General features: G+C 43.0%; 1 protein-coding gene across 2 annotated transcripts in view; it reads left to right on the forward strand.

Annotated features, from left to right (window-relative positions):
• adgrg6 (adhesion G protein-coupled receptor G6) overlaps window positions 1–24,029 on the forward strand; it is a 45,967-nt gene extending 21,938 nt beyond the window's left edge. The window contains exons 7-28 of one of the 2 annotated variants that reach the window (XM_048985682.1): window positions 1,031–1,078; window positions 1,851–1,916; window positions 2,516–2,590; window positions 7,446–7,534; window positions 7,663–7,709; window positions 8,049–8,078; window positions 8,161–8,303; window positions 8,686–8,800; window positions 8,888–8,973; window positions 9,416–9,617; window positions 9,702–9,867; window positions 12,637–12,777; window positions 13,040–13,159; window positions 13,348–13,396; window positions 14,043–14,152; window positions 14,246–14,373; window positions 14,983–15,251; window positions 15,413–15,512; window positions 17,037–17,320; window positions 18,332–18,433; window positions 19,168–19,323; window positions 22,409–24,029. In XM_048985682.1, coding sequence (XP_048841639.1) covers window positions 1,031–1,078; window positions 1,851–1,916; window positions 2,516–2,590; window positions 7,446–7,534; window positions 7,663–7,709; window positions 8,049–8,078; window positions 8,161–8,303; window positions 8,686–8,800; window positions 8,888–8,973; window positions 9,416–9,617; window positions 9,702–9,867; window positions 12,637–12,777; window positions 13,040–13,159; window positions 13,348–13,396; window positions 14,043–14,152; window positions 14,246–14,373; window positions 14,983–15,251; window positions 15,413–15,512; window positions 17,037–17,320; window positions 18,332–18,433; window positions 19,168–19,323; window positions 22,409–22,587 — 2,705 coding nt within the window. In that variant the 3' untranslated portion in view covers window positions 22,588–24,029. The remainder of the gene's footprint in view (window positions 1–1,030; window positions 1,079–1,850; window positions 1,917–2,515; window positions 2,591–7,445; window positions 7,535–7,662; window positions 7,710–8,048; window positions 8,079–8,160; window positions 8,304–8,685; window positions 8,801–8,887; window positions 8,974–9,415; window positions 9,618–9,701; window positions 9,868–12,636; window positions 12,778–13,039; window positions 13,160–13,347; window positions 13,397–14,042; window positions 14,153–14,245; window positions 14,374–14,982; window positions 15,252–15,412; window positions 15,513–17,036; window positions 17,321–18,331; window positions 18,434–19,167; window positions 19,324–22,408) is intronic. The other variant, XM_048985683.1, reaches the window with a different exon arrangement.

Below are 24,029 nucleotides of genomic sequence, written 5' to 3' on the forward strand. Positions count from 1 at the left end.
TTACTCATCCCTTGTGAGTCATTTCATTTATATTTTCTCTACTTTGCCATCTGTCACCACAACTATCACTTCATGCACTAGCAAGCTCTCTCTTTCTTTCGTCATATTCTGTTTTGGTTTCCATATTTGTCAGTCATACTTAATGAACTAATGTACTAACAATTCCTGCTTGTCTGTATCACTAGATCAGCTCACTAGTCTTTCATCAACTACCACAACTAACTTATCCTTCACGTCATCCACTGGTAAGCTGTCTCTCATGTTGTTCATCTTCTGTTTAAATTTTTGTATTTGTCAGTCATCCTTAATGAACCAAATAACTAACAATTCCTGCTTGTTTGTATCACTAGTTCAGCCCACTAGTCTTTCATCAACTACCACTCTTAACATTCCCTTCTCCTCATCCACTGGTAAACTGTGTCACACTGGTCATCTTCTGTTTCAGTTTTCGTATTTGTCAGTCATCCTTAATGAACCAAATAACTAACAATTCCTGCTTGTTTGTATCACTAGTTCAGCCCACTAGTCTTTCATCTACTACCACTCTTAACGTTCCCTTCTCCTCATCCACTGGTAAGCTGTCTCACACTGGTTATCTTCTGTTTCAGTTTTCGTATTTGTCAGTCATCCTTAATGAACCGAGGCGCTAATATTTCCTGCTTGTCTGTATCACTAGTTCAGCCCGCTAGTCTTTCATCAATTCCCACCATGTCAATGACTGGTAAGCTGTCTAGCTGTCTCTTACCAGTGTTTTGTTGTATTTCAGTGAGCCCTGTGCAACAGTGATGCATTTGGGTTAATAAAATTTATTTACACCTTAGATACGGGAGTTGCACGGGAAACACATCCATATTCTATTATAGACACCCAGCTAGTCTACAAAAATTTATTTTTGCTGAATTGACCAACTCTTTAAAGCCCAGTATTGATTTTTGGAGAGGTTGTTCTTTATCGGTTGCTTTTCCGAGATATTATCTACATTACGATGTTTTTAATTCATGTCTAACCTTGTTTCTGTCCCTGCAACCAGCAACATCCTCTGTCACCACTAACATGCATATTAACTCAACCACTGCTGGTAAGCATCACAATTTTATCATTTCATGCCATTGTTTAACCCTGCGAAGCCATCTTGTTCATTTGATAACATATTGTTTCTGCATGGACTATTACCTTTTGCGTATTTAGTGTTCAAATCGCATTTTTAGCCTCATACAACGTACAAAAATTACACTGCAGAAAAATGTATTTACAGCATTTATGTGGACTTCTTATTGTGTTTATTGTGTGGTTGTTAAGTTTACTGTAAGTTATTTCCCTTCTGAGGACCAATGAAGTAAAGCTTTTGAAGATAATTTGAGATTCTATGTATCTCAGATCAGGATAATTATGAAACTCGTGTTGTGGGCTGCTATGGTTAAGAATATTGCTCATTTTTGTAACAAATGGAAACAATATGTTCGAAATGTAAGGCATAAAGAAACAAGAGTGCTCTGCATGTTCTTTTTATGATTATGCTTCCTAGATTTAATGTCTAAACTCTTGTATTCAGTAAAGTTAATTTAGTATTGACATGGACTGGACCGAACCAAATATTGCATTTAAGAAATGCTGTCCCAGCGTCGAAGCCTTCACACTGAGGGGGTCCGTCCACAAAAAGACCAGTCTAACTATCCATACATCCCTGCTAATCCAGCTGCAAGTTGCACTATGTCCTAAAAACAGAAAGTTAATGTAGCTCTAATTCAGTATTGCAGCATAGAGCATCCTGATAAACAGCCTGGCATTAACTATTGGCTGCTGTACCTGTTTCCAACCATTTATCTTATGCATGCTGTCCTTGTCACCAGCTCAGTCCATTTCCACTACAAGTACAACTTCGAATACAATGCTTCTAACCAGCAATGTAATATCTGGTAAGATCCTCCAAAGCTGTTTCCAGGGTTTGTCAGAGTTTCTTTCCGCCCTAAGAAATACAGCAGCATTAGTAGCAACTGGCGTTTACAGTATGTAATTCTTCAGTAAGTGCTAAGAGTAGAATCCTCTTACAAATACACTGTATCTTTCGGGGTACCTTCCGTAAATGCATGTTTGGCCAGTCCTGATGTTTAAAAATACCTGTATTCTTGCTTAATTCAGTGGATCTATACTGGTATTAGTTTGGAAGGTAAATATCATCTTTTGCTAGTGACATTTAATTTTTTCTAGAATTTTCAAGCAAAAAATGAGCATAACCTAAATCCAAATTTAATATATTTTATCCATTTATTCTTCCAAGCATTTTAGCTCTCTACATTATGTGCACTTATCCCAAAAGTATTTCAAAATGTAATGTGTAAGAACATTTCAGCCTCCCTGCCTCTTTTCCCCATGGCTAACACTGCCTGTGACTGCAATACGAATTACTTTCTTACAAAGAATCAATTTTTATTAATGCTTTTGATGTGTCTGCTTGCTCTTACATTGCTGTTGTCTTGTAATGCGTCTCAACACCTATTTTCACACCCGCTGACAGTCTCTGAAATCACCTCTGTTTCATCTACTGCTGCTGCGGCTCTCACACCAACAGCAATTAACGGCATGGCAAAGGGTAAGGATCTCCTGTTTGCTGCACCCAAAACCACCGCTACTTGTCTGCCGAAGTACTTTAATTGACCGCGATAAGGTTAGCGTGAGCCTCTCTCGTTATGGATAGCAAATTAGGCAGCGATTTGACTTTAAAATATATCATTCGCCCATTATGTTAATGATGACAGTAATACACGCCTGTCAGTCCGAATCGTCTGTGCACATTTTTATGCTTCCTTGTTAAAGAACATAAAACCACACTGAAATATTTAAACCATCATTATTTAGACACAAGTAATAGTATCCCTGTTTATTAATTCTTCGGATGCACGTATTAAAGTGATAGACCTGCAGTCGCTTTCGTTACATTTCCTCGCTTTGTGTTGTTGGAATCCTCATTCTGTCTAACACTTCTGAGCTTCTCTTCCTGGTCTCTGCTGGCTTCTCACAATGTCAATGTCCCATTTTCCAAAGGACAAGTGCAACATGGTTTGACTTGATCTTGTGATTATTCGGGTGCAGATGTTGTCTACTGTGTTTAAACACCTTCTATGCTGGAATTCCTGCTGTTTTCTACTGGCTATGAGTATTGGCCCTATCGACATAGATGTTTTATCTTTGCAGAACGTACTGCAAAATGTATCTTCATCCATGCATTTTAACTGTCCCACAAAGTTAAATAAAGGATTAGGTGTAAAGTGTTTTGTAGAAGTCACAAAATTAAATAATAATAATAAACTGAGAATACACAGGATAGAATCTCAAGTCAGGGGATAAGTAACTGATTACCACATCTGTGGAGATTCTGGTGATCCTGCCAAACTGAGGCCATTGGTACAAAGAATATGAATATGTCCCTGAAGAGCAGCTAATGAGGTTGACCTGGGAATTTATATGCCCTCTTAATGTATCACAAATAAACGTGTACGTATTTGTCCATTTTTTTTAAATGGGTAATGACACTTCCCTTTTTGCATATACTGACACTAAAGGAGCAGAAAAAGAGAAGATGGCCAGTGTCTGGTCGATTCTTCGGCACATTGAAGTAGTGGCACCTTCCTCTACACCTCGTCCCAGGCCTCACATCATCCGTGGCCACAGAAGCTCCAGAACGTTTCTGGGCTTTATTTCCACACCTCTGATATGGCCTGTGAGAAAAAAGCCAGAAACTGTAACTAAGCCTCAAGACAGGCCAGTGATTTATTTGACTAAACCTCCTGTCCCTCACACAGTGAGTGTAACAGATGCCTTCCCTAAGCCCAAGGTGGCCACAACACCGTCGGTTGCTAGGAAAACAAATATGATGTCCAGTAGCACAGTGGATTCAACGTTGCTGCTGTCATGGCAACAGGCACATGTCCGGAACCAGAGCATGGGTGTAGAATCCTTTCAGGTGGCCTCACACGGCAATCGCAAGAATAAGCCACTCACTCCACACTGGGCCAATGGTGTTGATGAAAACAACACTCACACTATTAACTGGACAGAGCCCCTGGAATACTCATCTGGTACAGAGGCTCTTGTTTTTGACATGGATGCCGAAGAGGGGGCTTTCCGTCTCTATGACATTGATTCGTCCTACTCCCATGGAGAAGATTTAGCTGTGGTCCATCGCAACCCTTCTCAAACCATGGCAAGTGTGCAGAACAGAAGCACAGCAATTGCGACCGTTTCTAAAAAGGCAGGCGAGGAACATCTTAGTCAGGCAGATTCCAACCAGCCCCAGGACTTATCAACTAAGGATTGGACAGGGGAATCGCCAGGCTACTTGAAGCTCACCCAACCATTTACCAAAATGCCGGGAGGAGCACTTATACAAACCGTGAACGCAAGTGGGATGAACGAGCAAACATCTGAGGAAGGTTTCCAAGGTCACCAGCTTACTGTGGCACCTACACCAGTTGAGTGGCCATTACAGAGCACCAGAACTTTGAGGGCCTCACCATTGAGTGTCTTTGAGGGTCTTTTGGCAGCAGAAGGAACAGTATCAGCTCCAACAAACAAACAGCTCATAGCTCAAGACATGACTTTGAGAAGTTCGTCAACTTCTAGCTCTCCTCAGCACATATATTCTTCTGCGGTCACGTCAGGCAGCACAACTTTGTTCCCATCGTTCTCCACCATGGAACGTGAAAATAAACTTATTGATTCCATGGCTACTCACTCCCCCCTAAGAGAGTATGAGGAAAGCTTGCCTGTATGGCTTCACAGTGAATTATTTGTGACAGAGGTTCCAAGGACGGACTCAATGTCCCTGCACCAAATCAATAACGCTACTTCTTCTGTAATGTGGGCTTCAATGGAAACATATGGCCCTTCTGACAGAGACAATTCCGAACAGCTTTCACGGTTGCCAGGGTATCAATTTCGGCTTGCAGAATATCCAAGGTTTCAAGACAGCCGTTCTCTCAGTCCTTCCAGTACAATTCCATTTGAACTACGAGGTACCACTGAAATGTCAGCAGCAGGTGGGCACCTAGAATTAGATTCAGCTCTAGGTTTGGAGCCATCGCTTGTAAATAGTTTGACACAGGCTTCATTCAGCAACCCTGAGGGATTTTACACCAATCATCCTTCAGATTTGCGTATGAGGAAGGGGTCACACTGGGCTCATCCGTCTGTCAGTGGCTTCACAGATTCGCTGCATTATGCTGCCGCTGTCGCAACAGATGAGTTGACCTCTCTGTCCTCGTCTGATAATTCCGCCCCCCCAACAGGATACCCCTATGCCACAGTATTGCCCACATTCAGCATACTTGCTCATTTTTTCCAGACGAGCTTTCTACAGGAATCAGCATCGTCATCGACAGAAGAAGAGGCCAAAAGGACAAACAGAAATCTGACTCTTGAAGAATTCACTATGATTTCAGCTGGTACTTCTCCTCTCCCATCCTTACTCTTGGACACTCAAAGCAGTCCACGTGTTATGGAATCTGTCATTTCCTCCAAGCCCCCAAGGGGCAGTGAACTAAGGGAATTGAGTTCCTGTACCCTTGGCAGTCCCAGCCACACAAATACACACCACCTGCTGTTTAAATTGCACTCCAGTGTGGTAGGGTTTAACCATTTTGAATTACCTTTCTTTGACCATCTTGTGACACGTTTTCCCTACGACAGAAAGGGAGAGGATAGAAGCCCTCCCTCCACCCAATTTCTGAGAGCACCGTTGTTTGCTGGCACTCAAACCGTGACAGAGGCGGGACCTGGCGCCACACCTCCCACTCAGCCAATAACTGCATTCCTCCAATCAGCTTCGAGCAGGGCTGACCAATCAGAGACTACTCAGGCTACCGACTCTGCAGTGGATGCTTGGACAACTGTGCTTCCACGAACTATGCACGCAGCTGCCCTGACCAAAGCGGTACCACAGGCGGCTTTGTCTGGACAAAGCAATGCTTTCTGGGATTGTGACCAAAGCGACGAGACCCGGTGTGACAAACACACATTGACTTCCACTGACCAGCCATTTGCAGACCCAGGCTCAGCCACCAGGTCCCCAAACTCCCGCCAAGAATCTGTTAATCAGAGCATTGCCAGTCACCCCGAGTCACCTCAGCCTCCTGAATCGCACAGATTTGTGGAAGACAAGCCTGCTATGCCGACAACGGCATTAAAGCCTCTTACAACGCCTCTTGTCGATGACTATCTGCCGACAGCAGCTTCCAGTGCGATGTCAGTGGGCGTCACTGAAGTTGCCTCGTGCCCATGTACAGCCCGCTTTCATGTTTCGTGTCCGTGTGGACTCTTCCCTGGGAACAGTATGTTTTGCAGAAACACGCTAGATATAGAACAAAAAGTGTCCTTCTCCATGTTGAATCTCTGCTTTGAATGGTGGCATGGTGGCATGAAATCGTAGTATTCCTTCAGTGCTACCAGGCAATGAAATAGTTTCAGATATCTGATCATAGAACATTAACAAGGTTACTTAACCGCAAGCTGTAGCATATTGGCACGCGGCAAACTTAAAACTGCTCACTGTGGTACGAGCATCACCACACCCTCCTGTGATTCCAGTTCTCATTGTTCGGTTTTCCTAGGAGACCTCATTTTTTTTATGTTGGACAGAAAACAAAGCATTTAGCTAATCCAGTAACACGTGTTCTAGAGTACTGCAAAATGTGTTGAACCAACAAATGAAATTTGATGTGGATGAACATATTGTGAACCATAATTACTTTCCTTAAAAGGACTGAGATGTTTGCATGGGAGTCTCCTAAGAAAGTTGTCAGCATGATCATAGAGATGCACTGTAGCTGAGCACTAACAACCAGCACTGCTCGGGAGCCATCTTGTGGTGACTGTGTGGCATAGCAGCAGACAACCAAAAAAGTTCTTGCTGCATATATAGGGTATTACAACATAATACTTCTATGACTTATACCAGTTTTTGCTATTCAGATATGTAATAATGCAGTAGTGTAGTGTTATATTCTGTTAATGGAGTTTATGAATTTTTACAACACCCCCCAATGTCCCTGTAGAGCAGGGGTGTCAAACTCTAGTCCTTGGGAGCCGGATCCCTACACATTTTTGTGTTTCCCCTCATTTAACATACCTGATTCGACTCCTTGCACCTCCTTGTGCTAATTGTCACACAGCTCTTGAGCTGAATCATTTGTGGTGGAACAGAGAAAGAATTAAGCTACACAGGGCTCCGCCCCCCCCCCCCCCCCCCCAGGACTGCTATAGAGACTCTTGTAGAGATTCTTACCTGATCTTCCACTCACAGATTACCCTCCCAGGCTAATAATATCATGTGATAATGGTCAGTCTGTTAGTGATGTACACTGCTATGCAACACAGAAGGCTGTGGTGGTGACCTTTTTCACTGCCTTAGCTTGGAGAGGATAAGAAAGCCCCCCCTTCCTTGTCCTCAGAGGCAGAGTTCCACAGGATTACGTTTGATGTGACGGATGAGCAGGGGAAAATGACTGAAGACATGGTGACGAACACTGTAAAGCTCTGGGTACGGTTGCATTTGTATTCATTGTCCATTTCAGAAGTATTTTTGCCGAAAAACTTAATATGTTAATATGTAAATGGAAGCCGGTGCATTATGTAAAGTAGAATGAAAATGCTTATTTCTATTTGCAGCTGAATGGATCATTCGAAGGATGGCCAGATTCCTTTATTACTGTCAGGTGAGACATTATTAATTTTAATGATACTTTATCTCTTTTTGCCAAATCCATCTGGCGCTCCATAACACGCATGTAGGTGAGAGCAAGCTTGGCAAACACCTGTAGTAGAACCCATGCAGCTGGAAGGTTAAAGGCGCACAAATGGGCCTTTTCTGCAAAGGCCAGGCTTCAACGGGCAACTTTCCAATCATGGGCACATTGGCTTAGCCCACTGAGCCGCACACTGCCGTTTCCAGATGGCCGTACCAAAGGGAAATATTTGTTTTTTTTCTTTACGCTGAAGACTGATTGTTTTGATATCCATTGTAATCCTTCGCTTTTTGTGTGCGTGTGTCTTAGAGTCCAACCAAGACCGGCGGCCGATAAAAGGTAAACAGATATGGCTGCTGTTTCTCGGTGGGTCCTGGTTGTTGGCCTGTCCTCCTCTTTTAGCATCTTTCTTCTCCTGCAGCTACACGTGCCAAGCCTTGCTGAAGTCCACACTGACAGACACCACTGTCAAGGTTGACACGATGATTCGGAGCAAGGTTGTGAACTATAAAAAGACCTTGGGGGAGGGACTGGCGCTGGAGAACGTTACGGTCCAGCCTGTCGGTATGGGATTGTGCCTTTCGCTTATTTATCTGCCCTGTGATGTGGAAAATCTACTTTTGCTTAATAGCACTGTCACAACAATATACTTCTACCGCCCTCCATGCTGTTACAGTTCATATATATGTATATATATAATGGGGAATGGTAGGTAGCTGAGTAAGAAAAACAACTGAAGATGGACAATGAGGGAGACAGCGGGGAAAACAACATCAGCAGCGACTGCTGTTACCGTACTGCCTCATATCAATGCAGGCTAAAAAAACCTGCATAATGACGGGCTGCCTGGCTTTAAGTCAGGGAACGCACAGCACCTTCAGCACTTCTTGAAACATTATGAGAAACTGAGTTGAATGCAAGTTCTGGTACATTTGTGCTTTCCTAGAAAACTGTGAAGCTGAGCACAGCCCTTTGTCTTACAAATGGTCTGAAAGCAAGCCGACCGTCACCCAGTTCATACCGTGCTTCGCAAACAAAGAGCAGAACGCCTCCCGGACGTGGTAGGTCTCGCCACGCGGTTCCCATGGCTCTCATTCCAGAGTGCCGTTTCACCAGTGCGCCTCATGTCAATCTGTGTTTCTTCACAGCATGATAAACTGGCAGAACTACACGTCATTCTGGGGCCCAGCTGATGTCAGTAATTGTAATATTGGACACATAGTGGTTTCCCAAGGTATGCCTTTTTTAAACCTGATTGTGACTTCAGGTGTCAGCCGTGTACTGGGACAATCCTTTACTCAGATGAAAGATGGCTGTAAGGTAGCATGACGACCCAGCAGGGACTCGTGTAAGCTTATCACGCCGTGCTTTTGATTGGAGCCTTGCTCTGTCAGTACAGAATCTGCTGCTTCTGTTGTCCCTGTTGGGTCTTTGTTCCCAAGGACGTGCAGTACTGGTGAATTGGTGATGTCAAGTCAAGCTCAGTCCATGTGGGAATATCCTTGACTGCTAAGCCACCACAGGCTGGAAAACGCAGTGATGATTATTGTATAACTACAATACATGATTTGGAAACGATAGACTCGGAATCATTTCGTTGACTAATGACTGAATACATCCGAGTATATTACTTTTAAATTGTAATTGTTTTTTGTTTCCGTTCTGTTTCTTTACAGAAAATGCAGCAGAAGTTGCCTCCGATTTAGCTGGCATGACCAACAACAATCTGTCAACAGAAGATGTGTCGATGGTCGTGACGAAACTGAAGGATATTATTAATGTGGCCAAGATCAACAGCACCTTGGCCTCCACCATGGTGACGATCTTCTCCAACGTGATGACAAGCTCCAACACGGCTCTCGCCACCTCATCTGAGATGTAAGCTTCGTGCCTCACACGTACTAGCAGAGTGAACTGAGATCCTTTCGGTTTAGATGTTTATATTGCGCCTATCGGCACCAGGATGCTGAAGATGGTGGACGAGCTGGTCCTGAAGATCGAGTTTGAGGGAACTTTCCTCAGTATCACCTCGAAAAACCTGGCCCTGGGTATCTCAGCATTCAACTCCAGCAGTTTCAATGGGACGTCGTTCAGCGCATACATCCCTGCCAACAGCACTGACCTCCAGGTACAGGACCTGAAAGAAACCATGCTTTTTTTAAAAAGCAGTAGCTTGTTTAAAACCAGTGAAAAGTCCCTCCCTCATTGTTGTAACTCATGATATTTTTCGTAATTGTTTTTCTTTCCCCTGTGTTTAGCTTAATTATCCACAAATTGGGGGAGGTTACAATTGAATATAAATGCCGGAAAACGTCGTTACAGTTGTATTCAGGGTGAAAAGCAAGATTACACTTCAGCCCAAAATTACTCATACCCATGACAGCTTTAGATTTAAAGTGATTTGTTCTTTAACCTACAGCTTTCTTCTGACTGGAAAGGACACAGACATGTGTCAGAATATGATACAACAACGTGCTAAAGATATTAATGAAAAAAGAAATTATTTCTATGTTTTATTAACATTTTTTTTGAAAAATGGCATGTCTGAAATTATTTATACCGATTGCAAATAGTTCATAATGCTCTAGGACATTCTTATTACCCTGATTAATTGTGAACAGCTGTTTTGAATTAACTTGAATATAAAACAGCAGGTTCTCTGCAGTTGGTCTATGGCAAGTCATGGCTAAAACAAAAGAGCTCAGTGCACTGTCGGACTTCACTCCCAGTGACCACAGTACAAAGTATTATAAACAAATACAAGAAGTTCTACACTTCGGAAAATTTCATAGCGCGTTGTGGGAAGTCAAAACTGACCCCTGCGCAGACAAGGCTGATGGCGCGAGAGGCGAAGAAGAATCCAAAGATGACCCGCAAGGCCGTCCTGATAACTCCAGGCCATGCTGGTCCTAACACCTCGAGGCAGACAGTCCAATGGATACTGGGTTCCACACATGCAGATCGAGGAGGACACCACATCTCCAAAAAAGGCACAGGAAAGCACGCTTACCCTTTGCAAAAACTCATCTGGGCAAAGAACGAGTCCTTCTGGTTCTTCTATTTTGTGGTCAAATGAAACAAAAAATGGAAATGTTTGGCCAAAATGATGTGGCTTTTGTTTGGTGTAACAAAGGAGAAGCATTCAACCCTAATAACATCCACAGTCAAGAATGGCGGACATCCCTACAGTCAAGAATGGCGGACATCCCTACAGTCAAGAATGGCGGACATCCCTACAGTCAAGAATGGCGGACATCCCTACAGTCAAGCATGGCGGACATCCCTACAGTCAAGAATGGCGGACATCCCTACAGTCAAGCATGGCGGACATCCCTACAGTCAAGCATGGCGGACATCCTTACAATTCAAGAATGGCGGACATCCCTACAGTCAAGCATGGCGGACATCCTTACAATTCAAGAATGGCGGACATCCCTACAGTCAAGGATGGCGGACATCCCTACAGTCAAGCATGGCGGACATCCCTACAGTCAAGCATGGCGGACATCCCTACAGTCAAGCATGGCGGACATCCTTACAATTCAAGAATGGCGGACATCCCTACAGTCAAGAATGGCGGACATCCCTACAGTCAAGAATGGCGGACATCCCTACAGTCAAGCATGGCGGACATCCCTACAGTCAAGGATGGCGGACATCCCTACAGTCAAGCATGGCGGACATCCCTATAGTCAAGCATGGCGGACATCCCTACAGTCAAGCCTGGTGGTGGGAACATAATGCTTTGGGGGTGTTTTTCATCCAATGGGTTGGGCACTCGAATCAAAGTTCATGGTACTACGACAAAAGAAAACTACATCAAGATTCTCAAAAAAAGCATCAGGCAAAGATACTTAGCCTTGGGCAGCACTGGACATTCCGACATGTCATCGATCCAAAAGACACAGCTCGAGTGATGAAGAAATAGTTAGCTGACAATAATATTATCGTTTTGGAGCAGTCCAGTCAGAGTGCCGACTTGAATCCAATAAAGAATCTGTGGATGATGGCAAGGGGTGATGGCAAGGAAGCCTCAAAGACCTGGAGCTCATCCCGAAAGAGGAGCAAATGGTCAAAAATGCCAATGGAGACATGCAACAAGCTTGTCGGTAATTATAAGAAGTGTTTGATTGCTGTAATAGCAATGAAGGCTTTTCCATTAACTATAGAAAATGGTATGAATAATTTTGGGCATGCCAATTTTCATTCAAATTTAAATAAAACATAAAAAGTGTTTTTTTTCCCCAATAATGCCGCTTGTATACTGTCTTATCATCTTTTGGGACATGCCTGTGTCAGTATCAATAAGAAAAAATAAATAATAAAATCACTTAAAATTTAAATCTGTCAGGTGTCGGAATAATTATGGGCTCCAAGGTTCCGCAAAGAACATTTTTACAAAATCTGCAAACGCAGACTCACACAAGTCGAATGTAAATATAAATGACACTGAAACCATATTATGCGATTAAAGCATTTTCTGTGGGAAGTGCAGGCAAAGTAAATAGGTAAAGTATACCATTAAATAAACTCATAATTGCACTGCGGAAGTGACCAGTTGAAATCGATGTTATCTTATAAAAAGTGAAATGATGGCATCACACGGTGTTGTCTTCATTTGTTGTGGAAACGGAGACATTCTGTGATTTCACTGTGACAAGTGGCACATTTAAATCATCATTTGATTTCTTGTGAAGTGTGCATTGGTACTAATGGCTTCCCAGTGCATTTTCTGCCCTTAAGACACCGAGAACAGGTAGGATGTTGTCATGACTCCTGAATAAGGCCCTTATCAGAAAATCCACCCCAATAGGAGAGATACACAGAGAGAGTGGATAAGATTTAAAAACGGCAACACAAATGACTATGTGCTGAGCAGGTTATCTCCCTCCCACAGATCAACTTTGAGTCGAGTCAGCAGAATTCCCTGGCGACTGTCACCCTGCCGTCCAAATTGCTGAGAAATTTGAGCTTTGGAGAAGCAGATGCACTCTCCAGGATAAACTTCATGTTCTTCAACAACACTGGGCTCTTTCAGGTCAAACTTTTTTATAGCCACATTTATAAATGGACATAATTACAAACCAAGAACCTGATTTGGAAATATGTTTACTTAAAGCATGACGGTGTCATTTTAATTATTTAATGGGACTGAGTACTGTAGCACTGAGATAGAACAATATTTTTACATGAGTTGATTTCAGATCTAATGATTGACTTTCCGTGGATTGCAATGACACAGAACATGTATTTCCTCAGCTATACAATTTTCTAAATATTTTTTTAATGTGACTTTCTAGGATGAAACGAACAATAGCTATTTCTTGAACAGTTATGTGGTGGCCAGCAGTGTGGGCAATCACTCCATAAACAACCTCCAGGACCCCGTGGAGATTGATATTGTTCACCTGCAACTCAAGGTACTGTAAGTCTCGTTCTTGTCCAATAATGTGGCAATGTGCCTTTGCAGAATATTTGTACAGTTTTAGTTCCTCGGTGTGTGAAGGTAATGCAAATTAATCTGCAGACTTACAAAGAGAGCCAATAAAATTCTATGTTTGCTTTATGAATCTGCAAATTTAAAAGCCAGATTTCTTGATTTTTCTAGCCTGCAGCAAGTGTAGTGAAATGTGTGTTTTGGGACTTCAGTTTCAAAAGTAAGTCTTTGCATTTTAATTTTTATGTCATTACAGTCCATTTCTGCAGTGTTAGGCCTGAATATAAATTAGGTAAAAATTTTGGTAATGCATTAAGGCATTCAGCTGCACACTTACAACACATACATAATGCATTCATTGAACATGAATTGAACATTCAGTGCCCTTTCATAATGCATCAAAAGAATATTCATAAGCAGCAGGTAACTATAACATCCTAATAAACTTTAACAGCTTTAATATATATTAACAATAAACATCATACAACTATATGATTATGATGTTTTATTATTAGTGTATATTAAATCTTTTATGGTATGTTAGGGTGCTATGGTATAGTTACATGCAGCTTATGAATGTTCTATGAATGCTTTATGAAAGTGCGCTGATTATTTATGAATGCATTATGAAAATGCATTTAATGTAAAGCATAACCAAATGATGAAATTTCATGCATGCATTGTTCATTGGAGGTACAGAAACAGTTTGCATGGTTTTCAGTATAACCTACAGATCAATTCTACTAAGATGAGAACAATGTTGCTCAGTTGCGGGTTGACTGTGTTCTTGTCTGCGAACAACATGGGATTGTTTCAGCAGTATTTTCGAAGGCATCCTGTAGCTGACTTGCCTTTGTTCCCTTAAGATGGCAGTGGGGGCTGGAACTCCGAGGGCTGCAACGTTAGCCAGTCCAAGTCCACCGCCAGCCGGACAGTCTGTCTGTGCTACCACCTCACCCACTTCGGAATCTTAATGGTGAGAGCCTTGTCTTCCTGCATGTGATGCGTTGCTTCTACGTGAAATTACGCTTCAGCAGCCTCTGTCCTTCTTCTGCATTCTCTGCCACAGGATATCTCAAGATCTTCTGAATTGCTCAGTGACAAGAACAACAAGGCCCTCACCTTTATCTCGTACATCGGCTGCGGCATCTCGGCCATCTGCTCAGCGGCGACTCTCTTCACGTACATTGCTTTCGAGTCAGTGCTCTCTCATCAAAAATGCCACGAATAGCACCTCCATCTCCTAAATCCGGGACTCCCCAACCTCACGTTGGCTACTCTGAGTCATAAAATGTATTTTATTTTATTTCACCTCCCGCATGCCAAATTTAGCTATTTACTTTGATTAGTTTAATCAGTATCCTGCAATGGACTGGCTTCTTGCCCAAGGTCTTTTCCTGCCTAGTGCCTTCTACAGCTTATAGGATAGGTTCCTTGTGACCCTCTCCTGGGTTAGCGGTTGGAAAATGAAAGAGTGGTCGAATATTTTAATCAGATGGAAGAATACATCACATATGCAATAGCTGGTGGTGCCGAACCCTAGAGGATGGACTCCCCCTTTGAGTCTGGTCCCTCCCAAGGTTTCTTCCTTCTACGGAACTTTTCCTTGCCACTGTCGCCTCTGACTTGCTGACTTGGGGCTTAGGGCAGGGATAATGTGAAGCGCTTTGAGACAATGTAATGTTGTGAAAATGCTCTTTTTGAATTGAATTGAATTGAGAGGTTGGGGAATCATTAGTTTGATTATAAAAATGCTTTTTATACCAATCTTCACATTCTAAGCTGGAATTTCATTGTACTTTGAAGAAAACTGCGTCGAGATTATCCATCCAAGATCCTGATGAACCTCAGTACCTCACTGCTGCTCCTCAACATGGTGTTCATCCTGGACAACTGGCTGGCCCCTGTGAAAGCAGAGGGCCTTTGCATCTCCATGGCCGCATTCCTGCACTTCTTCCTTCTCACCACGTTTACCTGGATGGGCCTGGAGTCCATTCACATGTACATAGCCTTGGTCAAAGTCTTTAACACATACATACGGAGGTACATCCTCAAGTTCTGCCTTGTGGGATGGGGTAAGTGGTGTCTGATATTGCAGTGTCAAAACTCTTAAACGAATAACAATAATTTCCCTCTCAAGTAGACATTGGCCGTATGGTCTATTCAGTGAACATGCATGTTAAACTGAAAAGGAAATGTAGCATGTGCTCACTGACTAGGTATTTAATGTTTCCAGGTCTGCCAGCTGCCATAGTGGTTATTGTGGTCTCCGTGGATAGAAAGTATTATGGAAAGTTGAACTACCAGAAGGACGACGGAGAAGACTCATCTCAGTTGTAAGTGCCAGGCAAAAAAACATGGTAACACCGTGCTTGAGGGGGCACAAGTAACTTAGCTACTCAGTTACTACTCAGGTACCAATCATGAACAGATATAGTAACTGCATGAAATACATGAGCTGTCATGATTGGTTAATGATGAATGAACGTGGGATCAGTATGTAACTAACACTTAGTTTATAGTTAGTTAATGGATTAAGTAAACATTTACACTCAGTGACAAAAAAAGTTAACCCAGACGGAGTGGTGGAAATGACATCAATCTGCATGTGGTGAAAGGTCATGTGACTGTATTGCAATGATTATAATATCAGATCAAACGGACAACGGAGTTGACGGTATGGGCACACGGCTGGTCCCATGTCAGTAGGGCGCAGCCCTTCCCCGGGCCTGGATACATGCAGCGAAATGGTGCAGAAGGGAGTCATCATATCCTCTCCTGCGACAAGTCGGTTTACAGCTGTTGTAACTGGCTCTCGAGATCCTGCAGATTGGCACTGGGTCTGAGTTGACGTCTGAGCTGATCCCACACATGTTCAACTGGATTAGAATCGGGGGACCTGGCTGGCCACAGGAGGATCTCGTCCTGACACAGGCAGTTCATAGACACATGTGCCATGTGTGGATTGGTGATGTCTGGTTGACGGACTGTACCAGGGTGCTGTCTCAGGAGGGGTAAAACGGATCCAGGATGTCACTGATGTAGCGCTGTGCCGTCAGGGTCCTCGGAATCACTAACAGAGATGACCTGAAGTCATTCCCTATGGCTCCCCACACCATGATGTCATACTCTATGGCTCCCCACACCATGATGTCATACTCTATGGCTCCCCACACTATGATGTCATACTCTATGGCTCCCCGCACCATGATGTCATACTCTATGGCTCCCCACACTATGATGTCATACCCTATGGCTCCCCATACCATGATGTCATACCCTATGGCTCCCCACACCATGATGCCAGGAGTAACGCTGGTGTTTCTCTTCACAATATTTGCTGAATTGGTCCTTTCCCCTCGGCGCCACCATACATGCACACGACATCCATTGTAATGCAGAACCAATCTGTCAGGTGGTGACCGGAACCTTCACGACGCTTGTGGGGGCCCTCATGTGCCCTCATCCAAAATCAGGTGACTGTGACATCTGCATGACCCACATTTGCATGATATGACCACCGGGCCTCATGCAAACCCACAATGCAACCCCTATGACACTCTGTCAAGTGCTGCTAATGCTGTCTAATGCATCTATGAGGCAACCTCTGTGTCTGGTGACTACACATGCCAGCTCTTTGCAAATTGAACCATTACATACCCATCGCTGGTCTGCATGTGTACCAAATTACGTCCAAATCGGACCATTACTCCTGGATACTTAACTTTTTTTGTCACTGTGTATATTACTACATTATTTGTGGCCCCTGAACTGAAGTGTTACCAAAAACACTGTACTGGATATTAAGTGATACCTTCAGTGCCCTCACTGCCACGATCCTTCATGCGCTTCCTTCACAGTTGCTGGGTGAAGGATCCGGTGGTCTTCTACGTAACATGCGTGGGCTACTTCTCCATCATCTTCCTAATGAACGTGGCCATGTTCATCGTGGTCATGATTCAGATCTGCGGCCGCAACGGCAAGCGCAGCAACCGCACGCTGCGGGAAGAGGTACTGCGCAACCTGCGCAGTGCTGTGAGCCTGACCTTCCTCCTCGGCATGACCTGGGGCTTCGCCTTCTTCGCCTGGGGCCCTGTGCAGCTGGCATTCCTCTACCTCTTCTGCATCTTTAACTCCCTGCAAGGTGAGACTCCACACTCCCACCTACATTCTCAGCTTCTCATTACCTTCTCTTTATTTCTGAAGCAGCTCCTTCTACTTCATTGTCATGACACAGTTAACACGCTCATAGGCACATGGATCGAGGCTTTTCATCCCTGCTCCTCTCTACCACCCTGTAGAGCTAAGTGCAGGCAGCTATGTAAACATATCACAGAGGAGGATCAGTGATGGTTTGGGCTGCAATATCATGGCATTCCCCCGGCCAACTACTTGTTCTAGGTGGGCGGGTCACTGCCATTGACTACCAAACCATTCTGAAGGACCATGTTCAGCCAGTGGTTCAAACATTGTGCCCTGAAGATGATGTGATGTATCAGGATTATAATGCACCAATACACACATACACACAGACTTGGCTTGATAAACATGAAAGCTGAACATTTCCCATCGCCTACACAGATGTGAATAATAATGTGCCACTTTGGGGTGTTTTAGAGGAGCGAGTCAAGAAATGTTTTTCCTCCACCAGCATAATGTAGTGACCTGCAGTCACTGTTCTGCAAGAGGAACAGCTCAGAATCCCTCTGGCCACTATGCAGGACTTGTACTCGTACTGTATCTGTCATTCCCAAGACGAACTGATGCCGTATTGGCCACAAAAGGAGGCTCTACCCCATAATCATAAGTTATTGTGGTTTAAAACCAGGTTTCAGTTTCGTTGTCAAATTAGGCATATTAGGTGTGTTAAATTAGGGCTGCACCTAAGCTCTGCTGGGTGGTAGATCTCCAAGAGTAGAAATAAGCACTTCGTTTGTGATATAAAGTCAAACTGATCCAGCTGGTATTTGTGCATGATCCCCTCTATTCCACCAGAGGGCGCCACCAGATCAATAAATGAAGTCTGTTTTTTTTTTTTCAATAAACCTTTTTAGAATTATTATTTTGCCGTGTTTTTAAATGATTAAAATATGCAAGATACCAGGAATTAGGTGACGTTTACCGTTTTATTTTCCCCTTTTTTTTTGCTCTGCAGGATTGTTCATATTCATATTTCACTGTGCTTTGAAGGAGAATGTTCAGAAGCAGTGGAGGAGATACCTCTGCTGCGGCCGATTCCGTCTGGCGGACAACTCAGGTAAAACCGGAAGGGCAACCGAGGTGCATTATGGGCGCCGCTTGGAGGACGGTCCTCTTATTTCTGACGTCATTTAAAGGACCTCATCATATGAACAGTCTTACTCTAAGCTGCTTTATTTTAAAACCAGAACATCCATAATCGGAAGTCTTAAATACTTTATAGCACTAGTACTATTATAGTATAGTACTATTAATATACTGTTATTAATACTAATTAATTAATATTATGTTGACCTGTACCTATTGTATTGATTTTAGTCAAATTTAAAGGTCACTCAATCATATTTCTTCGGACTCGTTTATAAATATATATATTAAGAAATGAAATAAAATGTTGAGGTGTATCTCGCATACTTTTTTTACACAGTCTTTAATGGAGAAGAACAAATGCTTTATAGAGCTGTGTTGACACTGAAAGGTTTTACTTCACAGCTGGTGTTCTTACTCCGCCATCCGCTCGTTTCCATACTGATGTTCATTACAGCCGTGAAATTCATTATTTACGGCGCCTGGAAGTCTTATTTTAGCTCACTGTTATCCTCACTTTACGATTACCCTGAAATACAGCAAATCCCATTTCATTGCCATCTCGTCCTTAAACTAAAACAACCTGCACTGTTGAATTCCACGACTAATCTACACGATGGAGTGTGTATATGATATCTTGGCCTTGTTCCGGTTTACACTGGGGCCGGTGCATATTCTAATGAATGACCTTATGTGTGCTTCCAGACTGGAGCAAGACAGCCACAAATAACACGAAGAAGGTCAGCTCGGACAATTTCGGGAAGTCCCTTTCCTCCTGTTCATTCGGCTCCAGTACGGCTAACTGGACGTCCAAAGCGAAGTTGACCTTTAACCCCTTTACCAAGCGAAGTAGCAATGCAGGTAAGATGTTTGTGACTCTGGCACCATGTAACATCGGTCATCTGCGCGTAACATTGGTCATCTGCGTGTAACATCGGTCATCTGCGTGTCACCCCAAAGGAGGTGGGGGGTTTTCGTTGTCAGTGCTAAAATAGTTCAGGCTTTAGCGTGTAATAATTTGCCTGGAAAGTCACAGATTTTTATCTCTTAGTTATTATCAGGTGTATCTGGCACTAGATAGTTTGGACACATTTTTTTCCAATAGATCTCTGAAAGACGATTTGCTATTTGTGTGATTTAAGTTTCCAGAGCTGCTCATATAGGGAAGCCGTGTGGTTCAGTGGGCTGGTCCTCCGTGCCCCTGACTGTGATGGTTGCTGCTTCAGGCCTAGCCTCGGCAGAATAGCCCCGTGTCCAATGGTCCTTGAGCCAGCTCCCTGGGTGCCACTCGATGGATGCCCATTCAGCCCAAACCCCCCCCCCCCCCCCCAAAAAGCTTGGAGAACAAGATGGCAAAGCAATACAGGCCCCCACAAGCATCAATAAAGTTCTATTCTGTTTTATATCAAACTTATTATTCTTCATATTTCAGCAGTATTTATTGGCGTTCTGGAAAATTAATACTTTTTTACACTTTATCTTCTTTACCAATTTATCTTTTAGCTTGTTCTTTAGCATTTTGACGCAGAACACCTTTATCCCCAGATTCATCCAATGCAATTGGCCCCGTTCCCTTATACAGATGAGGGGATGTCGTTCCTATTCTCTGCTCGGCGGGAATCTGCCCCCGGTGTCGTGCCACTTGCGTGTCTTCCTGATGTCTCGATGAAGCTCTGAAGCGGTGCCTGATGCTTATGTTTATGTTTGTGGTGTAGATATTGCCCACCAATAGCACGAAGGTGAACCTTCAGGAGGTAATCCCCATCTCAGCCAGCTTCACCTCATGCTTTCTGACATTGTGTGATCGACCTTTTTGCCAAAGGACAAAGAGTGCAACATTTTAGCTCTTCAAGGAACAAGGCACAGAACTACTTACAGATGCTGCCTCTGGATAATGGAATAGTTCTTTGGACAATTTACATCAAGTATTTAGCGCCGTTGCATTAATATATTACTGGATCTTTAAGTTCCAATCAGAATATGGAATTTTAAATGTGGCATATGTATGGAGCTGGGTATTTGGCCAAATTCATCATTTCAAGTTGTGGTACCTGGTTCATCAATCCAGGCATTAGCAAACTTTCAGACATGATTGATTCACCTCACATAAATAAGAAACTCAGCATGCATCTGTAACTTAGTGCAATAAAAACCAAACTCGACTGAAATATGGGGAAATGCAGCAGATTCATTTCCTCACTCCTGTCTCTTGAAGGGTCTAAAGGTTGCATTCGCTCGTACCCCACTAACCTTTGGGTCAGGAGGGGAAGCTTTTGTTTTCTGTCTGCTCTCTGTCTAGCACAGAAAACACAAGTCTTGCACTGCAGCAATGGAATGGCACATTGAAACCATATACAGAATATGCAGTCCATAATCTTGCCCGCGGCATCGTCTGATAGCGTTTTTACAATTCGACAGCATATTAACCGGGATTTATGGCCTCATAATTAAGAAGCTGGATTTACTGCAGCACATTATGTATATGGTTTTTGCTCAGTTAGTTTCATACGGCGCTGACGCTTGGACCAGTTACGTGTCTCGCCAGAGTTTTAACAGCGTACTTCTAATACGTTTTGGTTAACCACGGTGTTAGTGGCTGATGTTTAATCGCATCTCGTGATGTTCTCTTGTAACCCACTGTAGGTAAATGATCACTGGAATGAAAACACACTAATAGCGCCAAAGAAAAGGTTCGGGAGTTAGGAAAACTTGCATGTTGACTTAAGAAAGCATGCAAATAATTGGCAAAGTCATATGCTGGGGTTTTGAAGTGCTGAGACTGTCACATTCATATACAGGGTTCTTTCTAATTTATATTAAAATTATTAATTTGCATCTCATACTAGGGATTTTTTTGCTGCCAAAAAAAAACTGTTAAAGTACTTTTTACTATGTAGTATGAAGCAGGATTTTTAAACCTTTGCAGTCCCAATGCTATTTAACTTGTTTGTGGCCCATAAATTTCACAAACCCATCGGTAAATTTTGTGGGGGTGGGGTGTTCCCCCTTGGTAAATTTTGCAGATGCGGGGACAGCCTCCTCGGTAATTATTGCTGACTGGGAAATTTTCCCTCAGGTTGGCATCTATTAGGGGTCAAGCCGCATTTTCCTGTCACAGTAGCCCACTAGAGCCCCCTTTGCGGCCCCCCCACTGGGTCAGGGACCAGTGTTTGAGAAACCCTAGTATAGAGAACATTGTCTTGTGCTCATGTGTTGTGGGACTACAAATTTTATTTCCTTTTGAATCATCAACATCAACATAACTAAATTAATCTCAGTTGGTCCATTTCGTACAAGCGTGTTTCAGATCTGTGGTAACATTTTGGGTGGGGTGCGTTCTGCATGCAAATGTCCGGTCCTGTGATTGCTAAAGTCAGAAATGTTTCCCAGAAAAATGAACTGCTTCATTTTCTTATGAAAACTGGGGAAGGGGATCTTTGTCTTAAGGCCTGTTTACTTTGGAAATAGTCCTCTTTTCAAGTCTTTCACAAGACTTCAGAAAAGTTGGACTTGGATCAATTCCATGCGAACCCAACCAGCCTTGTTATTGTACTAATGACTGAGTCAACATGTTTACAGTTCTGGATAAATTCTATAGCAAAAGAATAGTCCGTAAGAAGAGTATGCCTACCCTTACTAGTATGCCTTCTGGTGCAGTAGGACAAGGTTTACCAACCTGGACCTCAAGGACCGTTAGACAGTCCACATATTTGCTCCTTCCCAGCTCCCTGTCAGGCTAATAAATCTTTCCTCCTTCCAGCTCCCAGTAGGGAGCAAAAACGTGGACTGTCCCGTGATCCCTGAGGACCAGGTTGGGAAACACCACACTAGGAGATACACGTAACCCAATAATGCTAGCAGAGGTCTTTTGATAAAATGGCATTGATTCTAGCCATCTAATACTCCAGCAGCTTTGGCATGCCTTTCTCTGTTCTCTCGTGGCCAGGTAAAGGTTACTGTGGCCAGGGGAATGCAAAAGTGGGCCAGTCAGAAGCAGACACCTCCTCCATCCTCCCCGTGCATCAAGTCATCGACAAGGTGAAAGGCTACTGCTCTGCAAGGTCTGACAATTTCTACAAGAACATCATCATGTCAGACAGCTTCTATGACAGCACTAAGTTCTAGATGGACCCTCACCTTGCCCTCCTTCACGCCTGAGGTCTGGTTCACCTGCTCGAGAAAACCAGGAAAACCTAAAATGAACGGCAGTATCTTCACCCACATGTTACTGGTGAGACTGCGATGGAAAATGACAAATATTATGGGAAATGTACACTTGTGTAGAGACGAAGGGTTTGGAATTTTAATACTGTGATGTAAAGCTTTCTTCCTTATTTGATGGAACAGATGTAGTGATTGTCTTTAATTATGAACCGAATTGGATCAAGCTCCATCTTTTTCACCAACGCCACTGGGAAAGGGTGAGGCTGGACTAAATTTGTTCGTCAACGTTCATGGCAAAACCATGACGCTCGAGTCGAATCAGGACATTGAACTGGTCACCTGTTTTATAAATATTTATGGCTTGTGCCTTTTCTAATTGCTTCCTGTGCCTGCAGTTTTTTTTGCATGTACAGTAAGAGATGGGCCTTATTGTTTCCTGTGAGCGGCTCAGTTTCCTTTTGTACGTGGGGCTGTTCTGTGCTGGATTCCGGAAGTCTCTGTGTTTTCCGCAGCCTTTGAAAGGAGAAGCTGGGTGACAAGAAATTTGGACTGACAGGTCTTCCTAAAAAAACACCCACAAAGACTGATGGAAGACGTGGGATTTTTAGCCATGTTACAGTTGCCATTCTGAAGGGGAGAAACCGCATTGTTTTGTTGCATTAGTAATGTTTTGTTTGTGAACTTTGTGACATTGCTGTAAATCCTTTGTAAACTGTTTTCGAGGTCAATTTGGAATTATATTGTTCATGTTTGAGCTTTCGCCTGCAGATTCTCTACTACTGAGTAACGTATACAAGGTAAAATGGTGTTGGATATTTTGATGCTATTTATTCAACCTATCAGATATCAGAAAAAACAATACAAACTGTATCGGTTTTTGCTTAGACTCACAGAGAAGCTATGCAGTACCACACCAAATTAAGAAACATTTTTTCCCTAGAAGTAGGGCTTATTCATGCATACCTTCAACGGCCAATGTCAATGGTGTATGTCAAATTTACACTTTATTTATGTCCCCCTTAAATATTACTGTGTAATACATCAATAGCTTTTTTTTCTAAAATATTTTCATATTTATGTCCACAGTGGCTGAGTAAAATCTGCTACACTGTCTGGTAAAAGGATAACATTAAAAATGAACAATGTTGAAGTATCAGTTAATCCAAACAGAGGGATTTGGACCAATTATTTATCACCTTACTACCCCCCCAATAAGAAGCTAATGTCAGTGATGTGTTTGTGTACAGTCATGTGTAGAAAGATAAGTGGGGTAATGTAATGTTCACTTTTTATAATCATTGTGCTATAACAGTTCATTATTGGATTGTTGCGCTGATAAATGCTGTTCTGTTTCCATACAAAATACGGTGGGCCAAATATCTCCTACTAAAATGTACAATGAA

This window comes from Brienomyrus brachyistius, chromosome 19 (genome assembly GCF_023856365.1).
Source record: "Brienomyrus brachyistius isolate T26 chromosome 19, BBRACH_0.4, whole genome shotgun sequence".
In the NCBI taxonomy this organism is placed as follows: domain Eukaryota; kingdom Metazoa; phylum Chordata; class Actinopteri; order Osteoglossiformes; family Mormyridae; genus Brienomyrus; species Brienomyrus brachyistius.